The sequence below is a fragment of the Elephas maximus genome, chromosome 2 (genome assembly GCF_024166365.1).
Source record: "Elephas maximus indicus isolate mEleMax1 chromosome 2, mEleMax1 primary haplotype, whole genome shotgun sequence".
NCBI lineage: Eukaryota > Metazoa > Chordata > Mammalia > Proboscidea > Elephantidae > Elephas > Elephas maximus.
Window position 1 is genome coordinate 143,644,597 of NC_064820.1, and position 20,140 is coordinate 143,664,736.

At 41.2% G+C, this 20,140-nt stretch overlaps 1 protein-coding gene across 1 annotated transcript in view; it reads right to left on the reverse strand.

The window, feature by feature from the left end:
• Positions 1-19,146, reverse strand: part of LVRN (laeverin) — a 105,036-nt gene extending 85,890 nt beyond the window's left edge. Inside the window, exon 1 of the mRNA XM_049873615.1 lies at positions 18,449-19,146. Coding sequence (XP_049729572.1) covers positions 18,449-19,146 — 698 coding nt within the window. The remainder of the gene's footprint in view (positions 1-18,448) is intronic.
• Positions 19,147-20,140: the final 994 nt, after the last annotated feature.

Here is a 20,140-nt window from a genome sequence, read left to right on the forward strand (position 1 = left end):
CAAAGAATCACACTTATTACTGTCTTATGCTGGAAGAGATCTTAGCAGTCAAGAACCACAGAATGCCCTTGGCAATCAATCTACTACCATATAAAAAAATCTACTCAGGAGATATTTCATTCCAATTATTTCATGACCTTTGTATGCCTCCAACTCTAGTTAACAAGTGCTAAATAACATAGCTGATCAAGGACTAAATAGGACTCTGGAGAACTGTCCAAAAAATATTTTTATGTAATAACACACCCAGAAATCAAAATGTTTAGTAGAGCCAGATGTTACACCACTGGACTATGGTTCAAGGATTTGCCCATGAATCATGTTTGTTTATTACTTGTGCAATATGATCTTAAAACTGAAGTTTCCACCAGGCAACAAAACATAATAAAAGTAAAATTCCAAAGAAAGGTGCCAAACCATCATATGAAGGTTTTCCAAGTAAATGGCCTCAAGAACCTGTTTCATGACTCTTGGATCCCTCAATTAGGTCAAGGGCATAGAAGGGGGTCAGGAAATGGAGAGAAAATCAGTTTCTTGGTGGGGAGGGGCAGTATTTTGCCGAGACCTCTCTGGGAGTTGGGAGGAAGTGTAACCCTCTAACCCTGAGCCAGGGAGAAAAATACAAAGTGTTTCCTGAGGCTGAGGGCTCCAGAGGCTGGTGCCCAAATCATGCTTGAGAAAACTGAAATTGACACTGTGGCTGGGTAGAACTACCAGATGGGAATCTACAAGGCAAGAGAAGGTCTGATTGCTTTGAAGACAGAGCCAGAAGAGGGCTGCTGCCTTGGGACCAGCAGTCCCAGGCAAGAGATGCATGCTTATTCCTTGGAAGAGCTGTGGGCCCCGAAGAACAGAAAGAGCCAATGTGGGGTCTATCTTGGGTCTTACCCAGTAGGGCCACCTGGTGGGACCAAAGAGGCCTGGATATAGTCACAAGTGACCATTAGAACAGTGAAATAAGAGAAGCATCATGCTGGGTCAAGGGATTTGTAGGAGAAAAAAAACAGCATGAAAACTCTGAAGAGTACAGGAAAATGATATCTTAAAAGAAAAAAGCATCTGCTACACCAGAGTGAGACCAACTGATGAGGGTATTAGTTGAAGTAAGAACTTTCATGTGTATCCCCTCTCCCTGTCTTCTCCAGCTATACTGGACTTGGTGAGATGGAAGCAACAGGTACCAAGATGGGAGGGGAGGATGAGAAACATGAGGTGGAGAAATGGAGACGAACCACTGCCCTCTACCTCACTGCAGGCATCCATGACCGAGCTTGGGGAAATGACGTGGTGGGTGCGGGGGGGGGGGGGGGAGGAGGGAGATTTAACCAAACGTTAGCCCAAAGTTTTGATTATTTTACACAGGATAGGATTTTTTTTTTTAATTTCTGCATCTGGGCTGTGTTTGCAACCTAGTGACTGTAGATCATCCCTCACCTAAGAATGAGCAGGAAATCATAGACTGCTGGAGCCTTCATGAAACAGCAGGAAAGTCCACCCCTTAGACAAAATTGTAAAAGCACAAGGGGAGAAGAAAGTTGCACTTCTACTGAATTATGATGTGTGCCTTTTCAATATGCTAGTCGCACTTGTTTTCAAAGATACAGGATCTAAATCATTGAGGAGCAAACCCAGAGAAAATTGTGTAGCCACATGAAATATGTGTGTTTGATTCCTCCACCACATAATGACATGACCTCTTTGCTCTGTGACACCAACAACATGACTTGAGTTCACTGACCTTTCTTTGCCACTTTCAAAATTTTTCCTAATATTACTTAAATTTCTCTCTTGTGTGTCATACCCTAAGCACTGTGCCAGATTTCCTAGCATAAACAGCAACTGCAAGGAAACCCTGTTCAATTCTCTCCTCACTCTGTCTAAAAATGCCAGACACCATCAAGTTGATTGCAACTCATGGTGACCCCATTGTGTCAGAGTAGAACTGTGCTCCATAGGATTTTCTATAGCTGATTTTTCTGAAGGAAATTACTAGGCTTTTCTTTTGAGGCACTTCTAGGTAGACTCAACTTTCCAACCAGCTGAGCGTGTTAACCATTTTTACCATCCAGGGGCTCCTCACTCTGTCTATACCTGCACAAATTGATTGATTTTTGATGATGCTGTTCTTTCTCACCTTTATTTGTCCCAAACGAAAGATCCCAATTTCCTCTAGCTATTTTACACTAGCAGGTCACTCTCTTCTCTTGATCATTCTATTTTCTTTTCTCTAAGTATCTCCCAATTTCTTCTTTTCTTTTATCAAGGGAATGCCATGATCAGAAAAGCAAGGAATATTCCTAAAGGAATCTTTCAACAACAATGGGACTATACATTCTCCCTTTTATTGAATTTCAGAAGTAGAAGAGACCTTGGAGATCTCCACCCTCTTAATTTACAGATTTGAAAGTTGAAGCCCTGAAAGTTTATGTAACTGGCTAGACAACTAGTAAGAGGCAGGGGTGGTATAAGAACTAGAGCTCCAGGTCCCGAGGCTCAGGTCCTTTCCAAGGCACTGCCTGTCTTGAAGTACACAGTGTAATAAACACTAAAAGCAAACTAAGACAATGAAGCTGGGACATAGTGATGACTGGTGAGTAACTTTATAATTAATAGCATTCCGTAATCTAGAGATGATGAGACTTCTGTTTCCAGCATGAGGAAGTAGCATGGGCTATTAGCCAGGAGTAGTGTGGGCTATTAGCCTTCTGCTGAAAGCAACTAGACAATCTGACAAATATATGAAACAATTGTTTTGAGAGACTAGACAACAGGAAGCACAAGACTATGATCCCCCAAAAAAGGGAAAAAAACAAGGTGAGCTCTATGATCACCTCGCTGTTCTGCCTGTGTATAGTTTCTAAAGTCCAGCACAGGAAAAGAATACTGAAACAGAGTCCAGTGGTATCAATGCATTGAGGAGACAGAGACTGGTGTTCAGGGAGGCCTAGACAGCTAGAATTTACAGGGCAGAGTGTTAACAGAGGAGGTAGTTATGCAGAGAAAGAGCCCCAGGAATCTGCATGATATGCCCCTTTTGTTTTCTGGTTAAACATTAATCTGCACAATATAGGATGAAACTTCATGAGGTCAGGCTAAAAACAGTTTTTAGGAAAAAACAACTACCAAGGAGTGGTAAGCTAAGCAATTCCCAGAGCTCACATAGAATTGTTCGAATTCCCACATGCCAACATATAGAAACCTTCAGAATATATGGACTGTTAGCCCTAGAGTAAAGGCTATGCTAGATTCACCTTGGAAGTGCTTAAAAACAAGCCTCAAGAGGATCAAACTGGTCAGCAACTAACTCAATGCCTACCCAAAAAAGGCCAGCATTCTTTAAAGCAATATAACAAAATCCAGCACTCAACAATATAACATGTCAGGCATTCAATAGAAAACTTGGAAAATATTCTGATTTTGAAAACTAAACAGCACTGTTATAAACAACCAAAGAAGGAATCAAGAAGAAAATTAGGAAGTATTTTGAATGTAATGAAAATGAAAAAACAACATAACATCATACATGGGTTGTCATTTAAAAAATTAAAGCAATACCTAGTGAGGAATTTATAGCACTAAATACTTATAATAGAAAAGAAAAAAAAACTCAAATTAATGACCTCAGTTTCTACCTAAATAGAACAGAAAAAGAAAAGGAAATGAAGCTCAAAATAATAAGAAGAAAGTAAATAATTAATCAATGAAATAAAAAACAAAAACAATAGAGAAAATCAATAAAAACCAAAAACCGGTTCTTCGAGAAGATTAATGAAGTAGATAAATCTCTAGGCAGACTAATCAGGGAGAAGACACAAATTGCCAGTATCAGGAATGAGAGACGTGACATTGTTAACAGATTCTACAGATATTAAAATAATAATAAGAGAATATTATGAACAACTTTGTACTTACATACTTGAGAACTTTTATTAAATGAACAAATTTTTTGAAAGACACAAACTACCAAAGGTCGCTCATGAAGAAAGAGATAAACTAATAATCCTATATCTGCTAAAGAAGTTTAATTTTCAGTTAAAAACTATCCCACATAGAAAGCTCCACCCCCAGGTGGCTTCATTCATGAAATTCTACCAAGCACTTGAGGAAGAAGTAATACCAGTTCTGCACAACTTCTTACAGAAATTTGAAGAGGAGGGAATACTTGCCACCTCGTTCTTTGAGGGCAGCATTTCTCTGATGCCAAAACCAGACAAAGATATTGCAAGGAAAGAAAAACAAACTACAAGCTAATTTTCTTCATGAACATAGATATAAAAATGCTAAAGAAATTTTACAAATCCAATCCAATAAAATATATTTAAAAAAAGATAAATAATATCACGACCTAGCAGGATTTATCTCAGGAATTCAAAGTTGGTTTAACATTAGAAAAAACCATATGATCATCATGATTAAAAAAAATCCATTGCTGTTGAGTTGATTCCAACTCATAACAACAACAACAAAAATGACCAAATTCACCATCTATTCATGATAAAAACTCTCAGCGCACTAGAAATAGAAAGGAACTTCCTCAACCTGATAAAGGGAATCCATACATGCATGCACATACACACATATACAGGAAAAACCATAATTAATAGTGAAAAACTGAATGCTTTTCCCTTAAGATGAGGAATAAGACAAGGGTGCCTTACCATTTGTATTCAACTTTGTACTGGAGACCCTAGACATTGGAATGAGGCAAATAAAAGAAATAAAAGGCATCCAAAGTAGAAAGGAAGAAGTAAAACTATCTTTATTCAAGAATGGCATGATCATCTATGTAGAAAATCCAATGGAATCAACAAAAAAGTTGCTAAAATTAAGAAGTGAGTTTTATTAGGTTATAATAATACAAGATCAATATACAAAAATGAACTAGCAAGAAACAATTAGAAATTGGGATTTTTTTAAATACCATTTATAAATGGAATAAAGAATATGAAATACTTAGGGATAAACATAATAAAATATGTGAATGGTCTATACCGTAAAAATGACAAAACAATGCTGGGAGAAATGAAAGACAACCTAAATAACTAGAGAGATGTATCACATTCATGGGTTAGAAGACTCAATATTTTTTTTTGAACTATAGATTCAATGCAATCACAATCATAATCCCAGCAGGTTTTTCTGTTTTTGAGAAATTAACAAACTAATTCTAAAATTCATGTGACAAAGCCAAGGACCCAGAATAGCCAAAACAACTCTAAAAAAAAAAAAAGTTTGAGGATGAATACTACATGATTTCAAGACTTACTATGAAGCTACAGTAATCAAGACAGTGTGTAATTGACATAAAGATACACAAATAGAGACTTACTAGTCTGACAGAGACTAGGGGAACCCCTGAGATTATGGCCCCCAGACACCCTGCTAACTAAGAGCTGAAGCCACTCCTAAAGTCCACCTTTTAGTCAAAGATTAGAAAAGCCTATAAAACAAACAATAACACATGTGAGGAATGTGCCCCTTAGTTCAATCAAGTATACAAGACCAAATGGGCAACATCTGAACAAAAGCAGAGATGAGAAGACAGGAAGGGACAGGAAAACTGGATGAATGGACATGGGGAACCTGGAGTAGAAAGAAAGGCAGTGCTGACACATTGCAGGGATTATAAATAATTTGTGTATAAATTTTTGAATGAGAAACTAATTTGCACTGTAAACTTTCACATAAATTACAATAGAAAAAAAAAAGACACACAAATAGGTCAATGAAACAAAATGGACAATCCAAAAGTAGACCCACATAAATATAGACATACGTATGTGAGTTATATGTAGGCTTTTTTTAAAGGTGCAAAGATAATCTAGTGGAGAAAGGCTAGCCTTTTCAACAAATGGCACTGGACAGCTTAATTTCCATATGTGAAAATAATGAACTTCAATCCACACCATCTGCCTTATACAAAAAATTAACTCAATATGAATTATTGACTTAAATATAAAACTTAAAACTATAAAAGCTCCAGAAAACAAGGATGCCAAAAACCAAACCCAGTGCCGTCGAGTTGATTCCGACTCATAGCAACCCTATAGGACAGAGTAGAACTGCCCCATAGAGTTTCCAAGGAGTGCCTGGTGGATTTGAACTGCCGACCCTTTGGTTAGCAGCGGTAGCACTTAACCGCTACACCACCAGGGTTTCCGAAAACAAGGATAGGAGAAAATTTTTGTGAACTTGGAGTAGGCAATGATTTCTTAGATGCAACACCAAAAGCCTGCTACACACCAAGAAATATTGATAAATTGGACTTCATCAAAATTGGAAAATCCTGCTCTTTGAAAAACTCCGTTAAGAGAATAAAATGACAAACCACAGACTGAAAGAAAGTACATGCAAATCATATATTTGAGAAAGAATATGGCAAATAAGTACAGGATATGATGCACAAAATTATTAGTCATCAGAGAAATGTTTTTTATGAGATACCTGTTATGGATTGAATTGTGTCACTCAAAAATATGTGTTGTAAAACTGAATCTCTATGACTGTCGTTATAATCTCATTTGGGAATGGGGTGTATTTTTATGTTAATGAGGCAGGGTTAGTGTAGGGTATGTCTTGAGTCAGTCTCTTAAAAGATATAAAAGGAGCAGATTAAGCAAGCATTGATGGGTGAAGATAGATCTCCATCATATGGAGATCTCCAAGGAAACAGAAGCTAAAGAGACAAGGATTTTCCCCTAGAGCTGACAGAGAAAGAAATCCTTCCCCTAGAGTTTGCACCTTGATTTCGGACTTCTCGTGTCCTAAACTGCAAGAAAATAAATTTGTTTGTTAAAACAACCCAATGGTGATATTTCTGTTATAGCAGCAATAGATAATTAGGAATTTGGTACTGCAGAGTGGGGTGCTGCTCTAACAAACACATAAAATGTGGAAGTTATTTTGGAATTGGGTGAAAGGTGAAGGCTGGAAGAGTTTTAAGGTGTCTACTTTTTTTTTTTTTTTTTAATAGTAAAGACCTAGATTGCCTTGAAGAGACTGTTGGTAGAATTATGGACATCGAAGGCAATTCTGGTGAGGGATCAGAAGGAAATGAGGAGAGCTATAGACAAAGTGTCATCTTAGAGAATACATATGGCACTGTCACCAGAATGCTGCTAGAAATGTAGACATCATACATGAAGAAAACAAGAGGTCATTAAAAAAAGAAAGAAAAGACCAAAATGGATGTCAGCACAGACTCTGAAACTTGCTCTTGAAAGTCGAGTAGCAAACGTGAATGGAAGAAATGATGAAGTAAAAGAGCGAGACAGAAGATTTCCAAGGGCAGCTCAAGAAAACAAAGGAAAGTATTATAATGAAATGTACAAAGACCTGGAGATAGAAAACCAAAAGGGAAGAACACACTGGGCATTTCTCAAGCTGAAAGAAATGAAGAAAAAATTCAAGCCTTGAGTTGCAATACTGAAGGACCCTACGGGCAAAATACTGAACCATGCAATGCGTCTTTTGATTTCTTGACTGTTGCTTCCATGGGCATTGATCGTGGATCCAAGTAAGATGAAATCCTTGACAAACTCAATTTTTCTCTGTTTATCATCATGTTGCTTATTGATCCAGTTGTGAGGATTTTTGTTTTCTTTATGTTGAGATGTAATCCATACGGAAGGCTTTGGTCTTTGATCTTCATCAGTAAGTGCTTCAAGACCTCTTCACTTTCAGCAAGAAAGGTTGTGTCATCTGCATTAACACAGGCTGTTAATGAGTCTTCCTCCAAACTTGATGCCCCATTCTTCTTCATAGAGCCCAGCTTCTTGCATTATTTACTCAGCATACAGATTGAATAGGTATGGTGAAAAGATACAACCCTGATGCATACCTGTCCTGACTTTAAACTGTGCAGTATCTCCTTGTTCTGCTTGAACAACTGCCTCTTGATCTATGTACAGGTTCCTCATGAGCATAATTAAGTGTTCTGGAATTTCCATTCTTTGAAATGGTATCTATAATTTGTTGTGATCCACATACTCAAATGCCTTTACATAGTCAATAAAACACAGCAAAAGGAAGAAATTATGAAGTAAAAGAGCTCGAGAAGACAAAGGCAAGTATTATAATGACATGTGCAAAGACTTGAAGATAGAAAACCAAAGGGAGAGAACCAGCTCAGCATTCTCAAGCTGAAAAAACTGAAGAAAAAATTCAAGCTTTGAGCTGCAATATTGAAGGATTCTATGTAGAAAATATTAAATGACCCAGGAAGCATCAAAAGAAGACAGAAGGAATATACAGAATTACTATACCAAAAAGAATTGGCCAATGTTCAACCATTTCAAGAAGTAGCATATGATCAGGAACCAATGGTATTGAAGGAAAAAGTCCAAGCTGCACTGAAGGCATTGGTGGAAAACAAGGCTCCAGGAATTGATGGAATACCAATTAAGATGTTTCAACAAACAGATACCGTGCTGGAAGTGCTCACTCATCTATGCCAAGAAATTTGGAAGACAGCTACCTGGCCAACAGAGTGGAAGAGATCCATAATTATGCCTATTCCCAAGAAAGGTGATACAACCAAATGAGGAAATTATCGAACAATATCATTAATATCATACACAAGTAAAATTTTGCTGAAGATCATTCAGAAGTGTCCACAGCAGTATATCAGACAGGTAACTGCCAGAAATCCAAGCTGGATTCAGAAGAGGATGTAGAACCAGGGATATAATTGCTGATGTCAGATGAATTCTGGCTGAAAGCAGAGAATACCAGAAAGATGTTTACCTGTGTTTTATTGACTATGCAAAGGCATTCGACTGTGAGGAAGAATTATGGAAAGAGAAGGTCTTGGATAAGTAAAGTACTATTGAAGAAGAAGAATAAATTAGGAGGACTTGCACTACTTAACTTCAGAACATACCATACAGCTACAGCAGTCAAAACAGCCTGGTACTAGCACAACAGACACATTGACCGATGGAACAGAATTGAGAACCAGATGTAAATCCATCCACCTATGGTCACCTGATCTTCGACAAAGGCCCAAAGTCCATCAAATGGGGGAAAAGACAGTCTTTTTAACAAATGGTGCTGGCAAAACTGGATGTCCATATTTTAGGAAAAAAAAAAAAGAAACAGGACCCGTACCTCACACCATACACAAAAACTAATTTGAATTGGATCAAAGACTGAAATATAAAGCTAAAAACTATAAGGATAATAGCAGAAAAATAGGGTCAATGTTAGAGGCCCTAACACATGGCATTAACAAGACACAAGCCATTAAGTAACAATACACAAACATCAAACAATAAGCTAGATAACTGGGATCTTCTAAAAATTAAACATTTATGCTCATCAAAAGATTTCACCAAAAGAGTAAAAAGAGAACCCACAGACTGGGAAAAATTTTTTGGCTGTGACAAATCTGATAAAGGTCTAATCTCGAAAATCTACAGGAAAATCCAACACCTCCACAACAAAAAGACAAATAATCCAATTAAAAAACAGGCAAAAGAAATGAACAGATACTTCACCAAAGAAGACACTGAAGTGGTTAACAGACACATGAGGAAATGCTCATGATCACTACCCATTGGAGAAATGCAAATCAAAATCACAGAGAGGTACCATCTCACCCCTGCATTACTGGCACGAATCAAAAAACAGAAAATAACAAATGTTGAAGAGGCTGTGGAGAGATTGGAACTCTTATGCACTGCTGGTGGGAATGCAAAATGATACAACTGTTTTGGAAAATGATATGGTGCTTCCTTAGAAAACTAGAAATAGAAATACCATATGACCCAGCAATCCCACTCCTAGGAATATATCCTAGAGAAATAAGAGTCATCACAACTATACACATATGCATCCCCATGTTCATTGCAGCATTGTTCACAATAGCAAAAAGATGGAAACAACCTAGATGCCCATCAACAGACAAATGGATTAACAAACTATGGTACATACACATAATGGAATATTACATAATGATAAAGAACAATGAAGAATCTGCAAAGCATCTCACAACACGGATGAATCCGTAGGCCATTATGCTGAGTGAAATAAGTCAATCAAAAAAAGATAAATACTGTATGAAATCACTACTATAAAAACTCATGAAAAGGTTTACACACAAAAAGAAAGCATCTTTGATGGTCACGAGGGAGGCAGGAGAGAAAACACTAAATAGACAAGAGAGAAGTGGTAACTTTGGTGAAGGGTAAGATAGTATACAATACTGGGGAAGCCAGAACAACTTGTCCAAGGCAAGGTCATGGAAGCTCCATAAACCAAAAGAAAACCAAACCCAGTGCCGTTGAGTCAATTCCGACTCATAGTGACCCTACAGGACAGAGTAGAATTGTCCCGTAGAGTTTCCAAGGAGCGCCTGGCAGATTTGAACTGCTAATCCTTTGGTTAGCAGCCATAGCACTTAACCACTATGCCACCAGGGTTTCCAGAAGCTCCATAAGACACATCTAAATTCCCTGAGGGACAAAATTACTGGGCTGAGGGCTGTGGGGATCATAGTCTCGGGGAACATCTAGCTCAACTGTCATAAATAGTTTATAAAGAAAATGTTCTACATTCTACTTTGGTGAGTAGCATCTGGGGTCTTAAAAGCTTGTAAGCAGCCATCTAAGATACTCCACTGGTCTTACCCTGCCTGGAGCAAGGGAGAATGAAGAAAACCAAAGACACAAGGGAAAGGTTAGTCCAAACGTCTAATGGGCCACAACTACCACAGCCTCTACCAGACTAAGTTCAACTAGATGATGGCCGGCTTCCACCACTGACTGCTCTGACAGGGATCACAATATAGGGTCCTGGAAAGAGCTGGGGAAAAAAATGTAGAACAAAATACTAGCTCAAAAAAAAAAAAAAAAAGACCAGACTTATTGGTCTGACAGAGACCCGAGAAACCCTGAGAGTATCGTCCCAGGACACCCTTATAACTCAGTAATGAAGTCACTCCTGAGGTTCACCCTTCAGCCAGATATTAGAAAGGCCCATAAAACAAAGTGAGACTAAATTGGCACACCAGCCCAAGGCCAAGGACGAGAAAGCAGGAGGGGACAGGAAAGCTGGTAATGGGAAACCCAAGGTCGAGAGGGGGAGAGTATTGACATGTCGTGGGATTGGCAACCAATGTCACAAAAGAATACGTGTATTGTTTAATGAGAAACTAGATTGCTCTGTAAACCTTCACCTAAAGTACAAAAAAAAAAAATTTTTTTTTTCTTTTTTTAAATGGCTGAAAGGTTTTCCAAACTTGGTGAACGCTATAAACCCACAGATACAAGAAACTCAGTGAACTTCAAATAGGATAAATCAACAATAGCTGCATTGAGGCAAATCATAATCAACTGTTGAAAACATATAATAAAAAGAAGCTCTTAAACACAGAGAAAAAGGGTGAATCCCATTTAGATGGATAAAAATTAAAATCCAGAGTTCTCTTCAGAAACTGTGTAAGTCAGAAGACAGTGAAATATCTTTGAAATGTTGACATTAAAAACAAGAACAACATAAACAAACGTGCCAACTTAGAATTCTATCTTGTTGTTGTTGTTAGTTGCTGTTTAGGAACCCCCCCCAAAAAAGCAACATAGGTAATTATCCAATAGTTAAGATTAAATGGAGTATTAAAAGATAATCCAAAAGAAAACAGAAAAAGAGCAAAATAGGATGAAGAACAGATGGGAAAAAATAGCAAGATGGTAGATTTCAAACTAACCAAATCAATAATTACGTCAAATAATTACATCAGATTACGTCTAAACACATAATTAAAAGACAGAGGTTGCCAGAGTGTATAAAAAACAAGACCTAATTCAACATTTTCCACAAGGAAATTACTTTTAATATCAAGTCATAGGTAAGTTAAAAGTAAAATAATAGAAAAAGATATGTCATGCAAGCACTAATCATAAGAAAGTCAGAACAGGAAGACGGGAAAGAAAACTGCTGGTAGAGAACATGACCTGTATAGGGCATATTCTCTCGAAAGAGCTGTGAGCAGGTCAGGCAAGGATTGGCATTTCTAACATAGAGCTGTACTTCAGATGTCTCAAACAAAAGGAAGGCATTTTCTTCGCAGTTAACTTAAAAGAATTTGTTCCAAACCTCATCAAACCACTTATGTCAATATGAAAAGGTGGCCTTAGTACTTCGTATTGCTGTTTAGTTATCAGAGAGTTAGCTCTCCTGCTTCTCGTGTCCACCTGTACTTTATATAAGTCTTCCACACAGTAAATGAAGAGGTGGATGCAAAGAAAATCTCTTAACTAATTAAAGATATCCCAAAGGCCCCTATTTATTCATTGGGATTAGTGCTATGAACAAGAGGTCTCTGGGAAGGCCAAGCCCATCTTCAAGGAGTACAACTGGAATATAAACCAGAAAACCAAACCCATTGCCATCGAGTTGATTCTAACTCACAGGGACCCCATAGGGCCACGAGTAGAACTGCCCTATAGGGTTTCCAAGGCTGAAATCTTTATAGAAGCAGACTGCTACATCTTTCTCCCACTGAGTGACTGGTGGGTTTGAGCCGCTGACCTTTGAATTAGCAGCCAAGTGTTTTAACCACTGCACCACGAGAGCTTTTCAACTAGTTCCTTAATGTTCTCAGTACTGGTATATCTAATTTCATCCTCAGGAAAATATTTCAGAAAAGGCCTCCTTACTTCTTAAAAACGGCCAAAGATGGTTTGTAGTCATTCTGTAGTCCAGAGCTATTTTGAGTGATTTGTACTTCCAGGAAAGGAAAGGTTGCAAACTTTTCTTACTTTCCTGATGCATCTATTATCAGATGACTAAGCAACTCTCAACAACTCTAAACAACATAAGTAACTGGCCTTCAGCATAGGAGTATCCTTTGCAATGGGCTCCAAAGGTCAGAGGCAACTGGTACAAAATATAGTTTTATAAGGCAGTGTTTTACAGACTCCTCAATAATACTTACTTGGAAACCTTGGATGAATCAGAATGTTATGACTCCTATCATTTGTGTTAAATGATACATTTCTTTTATATGGAGTGGGTTATAGGGGATTGTCAAAATTTATTTTCTGGAACACAGATCTGTAAAACCAACTGTTTTATAACTAATCTCTTCATACTCCAGAACCCATGATCTTACTGATGATAGGGAAAAGAAAACGAAAAAAAAAAAAAATGCAAACTTGCTCATTAATGCTTATTCATTGTTACTGAATTTAAAACAATCTTGTTCAGGAAGATAGTCGATACAAAATCCAAACTCCATTTCAGGGCTCTTTTATTTCTGTAGAACCTGAAAACTATGAAGCTTCCTCTTGCACCCAGATAAAACACTGGGAAAAGGGAGGGGAGAAGGAGTCCTCTTGAAAGGAGACTTTTTGAATTCACCAGACTGTGATGTAACCGGATTCTCTGGACTTGAGTGGCTTGTACTATTGGTCCATATTAGTCAAAGCCCCAAAGTCCCCGTTAATGACTTGCATCTCAGAAATCTGCATTTTTAACAAGCTCCTTTGGTGTTTGTGAACACTAATGTTTGTGAACCAGTGCTGTAATGCAAGATTGCCCAAGGTGTAGGATGCTAAAGGTTTTCAGCAGGCCCCAAACGCATCATTATACAGATATTACTTCACATGAAGAAGTCAGTTCTTGTCCAGTTCTCTGAGTCTTTCCGATTACGTCAGGAGATAGTCTCAGTGTGGTTTTATTTATCTTGAACACCTAATTCTAATTTCCCTTTTTAACAAAGAGAGAGGCAGTCTCAGATGCAGAGCCTTCACAGCCTTCAGCAAGCAACAGTAATAGGTAGAATTTAATAACATTATTTGGTTTTCACTGTATTAGATTGTACCATTACCTTCCATAAATGGCAAGTGATTTTCCATTACAATAATTGTATAGTGCTTCCTTTTTAAATTTAAGCTAATAAATCAACTTTTTTAGTAAACAATGTGACAGATATTTTCATATGTGAATATGGAAAAACCTGAGTCCGTGATACACCTGTGAGTGAATTTTCAGAAACACAGCTCTGAGGGACATTAATATTTGGATCTTGCTCTCAACTTTCTGTGCACAGAAGGAGGAAACTGGATGCAGACACGTAGAGACCCATGTCTTAGGTACCCAGGAGATGGCTCCTATATGGCAGAAATATGATGGCACAGGGAAGATGGGAAGTATCCTCAGTAATCTCTAGGACTAGAAAATGGTAACTGTAAGATCCTAAACCTTAGAAGTGTGAGATCTTGATGCTTTTTTGTTTTCTGGAATGATTCTCCTTCTCTTCTCTCTTAGCAATAAGAAAATTATTTAAAAACATTAGTCTGTCTGAACTGTGAAAAGGAGTTACCAAGAAGAGAGGTAAGCATGCTGCAATCACTGCAGCTGGAATTAGAGGCCAACCAAGAAAATGTGAAATTATGTGGGCAGCTTCTTCCCACCTGAATTTTCTTCTTGGACTCATTCTACCAGGAACTCGATAGTTTCTACTTTTAGATAATACCAAGGTTCTTCCCTAACAATTATAATTGGACCTAGTAATAGTAGCTTCACAACTGGGCCAATAAGGAACATCATGATAAATGGAAAAGTACTGAAGTTGTCAAGGATTTCATTTTACTTGGAACCACAATCAATGTCCATGGCAGCAGCAGTCAAGAAATCAAATGATGTATTGCACTGGGCAAATTTGCTGCAAAAGACCTCTTTAAAGTGTTAAAAAGCAAAGGTGTCACTTTAAGGACTAAGGTGCACCTAACCCAAGCCATGGAATTTTCAATCACCTCATACGCATGTGAAAGCTGGACAATAAATAAGGAAGGCTGAAGAAGAACTGATGCATTTGAATTACGGTGTTGGCAAAGAATACTGAATATATCATGAACTGACAGAAGAATGAACAAATCTGTCTTGGAAGAAGTACAGCCAGAATGCTCCTTAGAAGCAAGGATGGTGAGATTTTCTCATTGTCTCACATACTTTGGACATGTTATCAGGAGGGGCCAGTCCTTGGAGAAGGACATCATTTTTGGTAAGTAGAGGGTCATCAAAAAAGAGGAAGTCACAAAGTAATTATGAGCCCAAGAGACAGAAAGGGCCACATGAACCAGAGACTACATCATCCTGAGACCAGAAGAACTAGATGGTGCCCAGCTACAACCGATGACTGCCCTCACAGGGAACACAACAGAGAACCCCTGAGGGAGCAGGAGAGCAGTGGGATGCAGACTCTAATTCTCATAAAAAGACCAGACTTAATGGTCTGATTGAGACTAGAAGGACCCCTGTGGTCATGGCCCCCAGACCTTCTGTTGGCCCATGAAGGAACCATTCCCAAAGCCAACTCTTCAGACATGGATTGGACTGGAAAATGGGTTGGAGGGGGATGCTGGTGAGGAGTGAGCTTCTTGGATCAGGTGGACACTTGAGACTATGTTGGCATCTCCTGCCTGGAGGGTAGATGAGAGGGTAGAGGGGGTTAGAAATGAACATGGAAAGAGAGAGTGGACGGAGAGAGCGGGCTGTCTTATCTTATTAGGGGGAGAGTAATTGGGAATATGTAGCAAGGTGTATGTAAGTTTTTATGTGAGAGACTGTCTTGATTTGTAAACTTTCACTTAAAGCACAATAAAATTTATAAAATTATTTAAAAAAAAAAAGAGGAAGCCCCTCAAAGAGATGGATTGATACAGCGGCTGCAACAGTGGGCTCAAACATAGCAATGATCATAAAGATGGTGCAGGACTGGGCAGTGTTTCGTTCTGTTGTCCATGGGGTCACTTTGAGTTGTAACCAACTCCATAGCACCTAACAACAATGACAGCAGCTACTGCTGCACCAGTTGTTCCAGTCTTTGTGTACCCCTTTCTTATTTAATCCTCACAACTCTATTCCATGAATGAGGTGACAGATTCAGAAAGGTTAAGGGACTGGCTCAAATCACACAGCTAAGGTTCAAACCCAAGCTCTAAAAATCTGCATGACTGTGACCTTTGCTTCAAACACAATCACAGGTTTCTTTTCCTTGTGGTTTCAGAAGCAGAGATCCAGAAGAAAGACTTCAAGGTAACAGCTCTTCCAAGATGTCACAATTCTGGAGGGCACAAAGCATTAACAGGTGTCATGGATTGGATTGTGTCCTCCCAAAATATATATATTAGTTTGGCTAGTATATGATTCCCAGTGTTGTCCACCATTTTGTCATCTAATGTGATTTTCCTATGTGTTATAAATCCTACCTCTATGATATTAATGAGGTGGGATAGGTGGAAGTTCCGTTAATGAGGCAGGACTCAGTCTAAAAGATTGGATTGTGTCTTAAGGCAATCTCTTTTGAGAGAAGGAGACCTCATACCACCAAGAAAGTAGAGCTGGGAAAAGAGTGCATCCTTTGAACCTGGGGTTCCTGAGCAGAGAAGCTCCTAGTCTAGGGGAAGATTGATGGCACGTACATTCCTTCAGAGCTGACAGAGACAGAAGGACTTCCTCTGGAGCTGACACCCTGAATTTGGACTTCTAGCCTACTAGGCTGTGAGGAAATAAATTTGTCTTTGTTAAAACCAGCCACCTGTGGTATTTCAGTTATTGCAGCACTAGATGACTAAGACAACAGGCTCAGCTGCAAACCGAAAGGTTGGAAGTTCACATCCACCCAGAGGCACCTAAGAAGAAAGGCCTGGTGATCTAATTCCAAAAAATCAGCCATTGAAAATCCTGTGGAGCACAGTTCTACTCTGACACTCATGGGGCCACCATGAGTCAGAGCTGATTTGACATCAATTGTTTTTTTGTACCTTGGCCTTCAATGCCTGGTAGTAGATGACATCTTTAGGACTTCATTAAGATTTCTCCTTGTTTAGATTTTAATGGTCTCAAAATATGGTTTCTAATTACCACTAGAGTTGGCAGCACAATAAAAAAATGGAAAGGAACTTCCCTTCCCCAGATAATTAGAAATGGGTGATCCAAGACTTACTGGCCAACAGCAGAAAACCCTGACAGATGTGTGTGCAAAGGGTGCCCATTTACTTCTCTGAAAGATTTTGCGCTATATACACGTTATTATTTCAAAAGGTTCCTGGTGCCCCCAAGACCTGTAACACATAATCCTAAAGTGAAACTTTTCAAAACTATTTTCCAAAAATCGATGCATTTTTGAAAGAGAAAAACCAGGTAAAGTACTCAAAAACACAAGTTACAGATTACACATGCACTAAGGCAGCTTACTAAACTTATTTAAAAATCCTTAAGTTTTGAAAATAGGGCAGGAGATGGGTTAGGGGATAATTTAGTGGGTTTTTCCCCTTGGAGAACATTTTCTCTAGTAATAATGGGCAAAGTACATGCAGTTGTGTAAACCGCAAAAACTCCACCAGTGGGAGCGCAGAAGGACAGGGCCAGTTTGGGAAAAAAAAAAGACCTTTTTGGTATCTTCCACATAAATCCTCTCTCTGGCGCTTGCCAGAGGTCAGCAATGTGGTCGCAGAGCACGGAAAAAAGCAATTCTTGAGCAAGGGCTGTAAACATTTCGTGTGGGAGACATTATCTCAAAGGGTAAAAAGAGCGCATGAATACTACGTGGACTTGAAAACTCAAAAAGGAGTTCTCTTGTCATCGCTTTTATTCTATTTTTTCCTTCAGCTAAGGAGCCCCGCAGCCACGTTCCGACAGTCCGTACAGCTCAATAAAAAGCTAGAAGACTGGAGGTGGGAGGGAATGAATTAAAGGCAATGCTGAAGTTTTTGATAACCTTAGCAAAAATCAAAGGATATGAGAACAAACAACCCCAATGTAGGTATATTTGTTGCAAAACCAGCAATAGGAGAGCTTTGATGAAGAAGAGGTAGAGCAGGGAGCTGAGTGCCAAGGGGCGCTGGGTGAGAGAAGAACAGCCGAGCGGGGTGGGTTTGAGGGCGAATGGAGGCTGGATGATTTGGCCTGGAGCTTCTCCAGCTCCACGGAATTACCCGATGGTCTCGTTAAAACGCAGTCTCATTCACTCGGTCCGGGGATGAGGCCCGAGATTCTGCATTTCAAACAAGCTCCTAGGTATTACAGCTGCTGCTGGTCTGAGGACCAAACTGAGTAGCAAAGGGATTTGTCTATGGTGGTGAAGGAATTTCGGGTTAGAGGGAAAAGGAGCACGGTTTTATGAAAAACGATAAACATCGGGGTAGCAGTGATCTCAGAAAAAGCAAAGATAGAAACAAAACTAATCAGCAGGGAAGCAGCCGAGAACCAGCTAAATAAGGAACACAACCTCGGAGTTTTTATTCCAACCAAGTACACTGGATGGAAGGGAAGGAGGGTGGCGCTGGCACTCTGTAGAAGAAAACGTCGCGAGGGATGAGCCAGGGGCTCTTTGGAAAGGGCAGGAGTCGTGCACCTGGAGACGGTAGGCACTTGGACTGGTCGCCTGCGCGGGGACGTGGAGGCTGGGGCCGATGGGAGCCCCTGGGACCGGGCCCACCCTTACCTGCGCTCGCCCTGATCCGTGTAGACGTTGAGGAAGAGCCCCTCCCTTGTGTCCTGGTACGCAGGGCCGGAGAAGCTGAGCTGCAGCTCGTAGCGGCTCCCGGGCTGCAGGGCCTCGCCGAGCTCCAGCACCATGTACTGTGTGTCTAGAGCAAACCACACTTCGTCCACATGCACGCGGCCCACGGTGGCGTACCCAGTGCTTAGGGACAGGGGACCCCGCACCTCGGCGCGCTCGCAGTCCAGGAAGAGGCTGTGCAGCAGTAGCCGCTTTGTGGACACCACGCAGCGCACCGTGATGTTCACGCGGCCGGTGAAGCGCAACGACGGCGAGGAGAGCTCGTCCGGCCGCAGCCAAGGCCACAGCTCCAGCTCGTAGTGCAGCGGCACGAACCAGGGCGGCAGGCGCAGCTGGTCCCAGGGCCCGGGGGGTCGCCAGTTGTGTGGAGTGGACGCCACCGTCGGCTTGCGCGCAGGGCCAGGCTGCGAGGTCGGCGGCGGCTCCTCCTGCTGGCTGGGCTGAGAGGGCGCGGCGCCGGGGACGCTGCGGCTGCACAGCTCCGACGGCTGAACGCGCGGGCAGTGGCCGTACAGGGCGGCGAACAAGGCCAGCGCCAGCAGAAGCGCGGCGGCCAGTCCCACCAGCAGCGCGGCCACCGTACGGCTCACATAAAAGCCGGAGCTGGAAGAGGGCCTCATTGCCCCGGCTTGGGGCATGGAAGAGGTGGGAGCCTACCGACAGCGGCGATGGCTCAGACCCTAAACTACTGTGCTCAGTGATAGGACTCCCGCCTCTCTTCTCTAGTACCTTCCCTCCTCCTCCTCGAAGAGCCTGGGAGGACTGGTCGGCAGGAGACAGTGGTTGGGACCACAGCTTCCCCCTCTTGGCTAATCAGATCCAGGTCCCTGCCTTCCTATCCCCCGCCCTCGCCAGAGCCCGGGAAAAAGGCGGATCCGGCGCACCCGGGCGGGCGCCCCTTCGAGTCCGAAGGGAAAGACCGATCAGAAGAGGCTTCCAGGGTCGGCTTGGGGAGGAGGTGGTCAGACTAAGCTCAAATCTGGACACCTCTGACAGGGATATCTGGATTAACGGGATTTGCTGGGGCATGCCCCTGTAAAGTTCCAAGAGTTGTCGAAAAGGGACAGGTACGGAGCACCCTTGGCTCCTTGGCGCAGTGACGACTTGCCGGCAACACACCTATATGGCCGCTACCAGGCACTTGGTGCTTTAGTGGGTGGGGTGTGGGCTTGAGGAACAGGACTTTTGGGGAAGCTCTCTGAAATGACCCTGGTGGCCACGGCGTCAGAATCAACTTCGGGAGCCAAACTTTTGGCCCTTAATTCGCCCCTGAATAAGCCCAGGGCTCACGCGGCCCAAGCTGCGAGTGCGAGGTGGAGAGTCCGGAGGAGAGAGAGAGGAGCTGGAAGAGGGGTGACAGAAAGGTAGGGAGCCTGGAGTCTGCGTGCTGCCGACCAAGGGGAGGAGAGGACCCACCTTACCTCGGAAAGGGGCCCGGCGAAAAGCCTCCACTCGGCTTCTGCCCGGGCCGGGCTTTCCAGTCCTCGGGTGGATCTGATTCTTGGCACGAAAACACCCCTACCCAGGGAAAGGGGGAAGTCTTGCTTTCAAAATCGGCCGGTTTAAAGCCAAAAGAGTAAAATAATCTGGCGGCCAGCCTCTCTACCCGGAAAC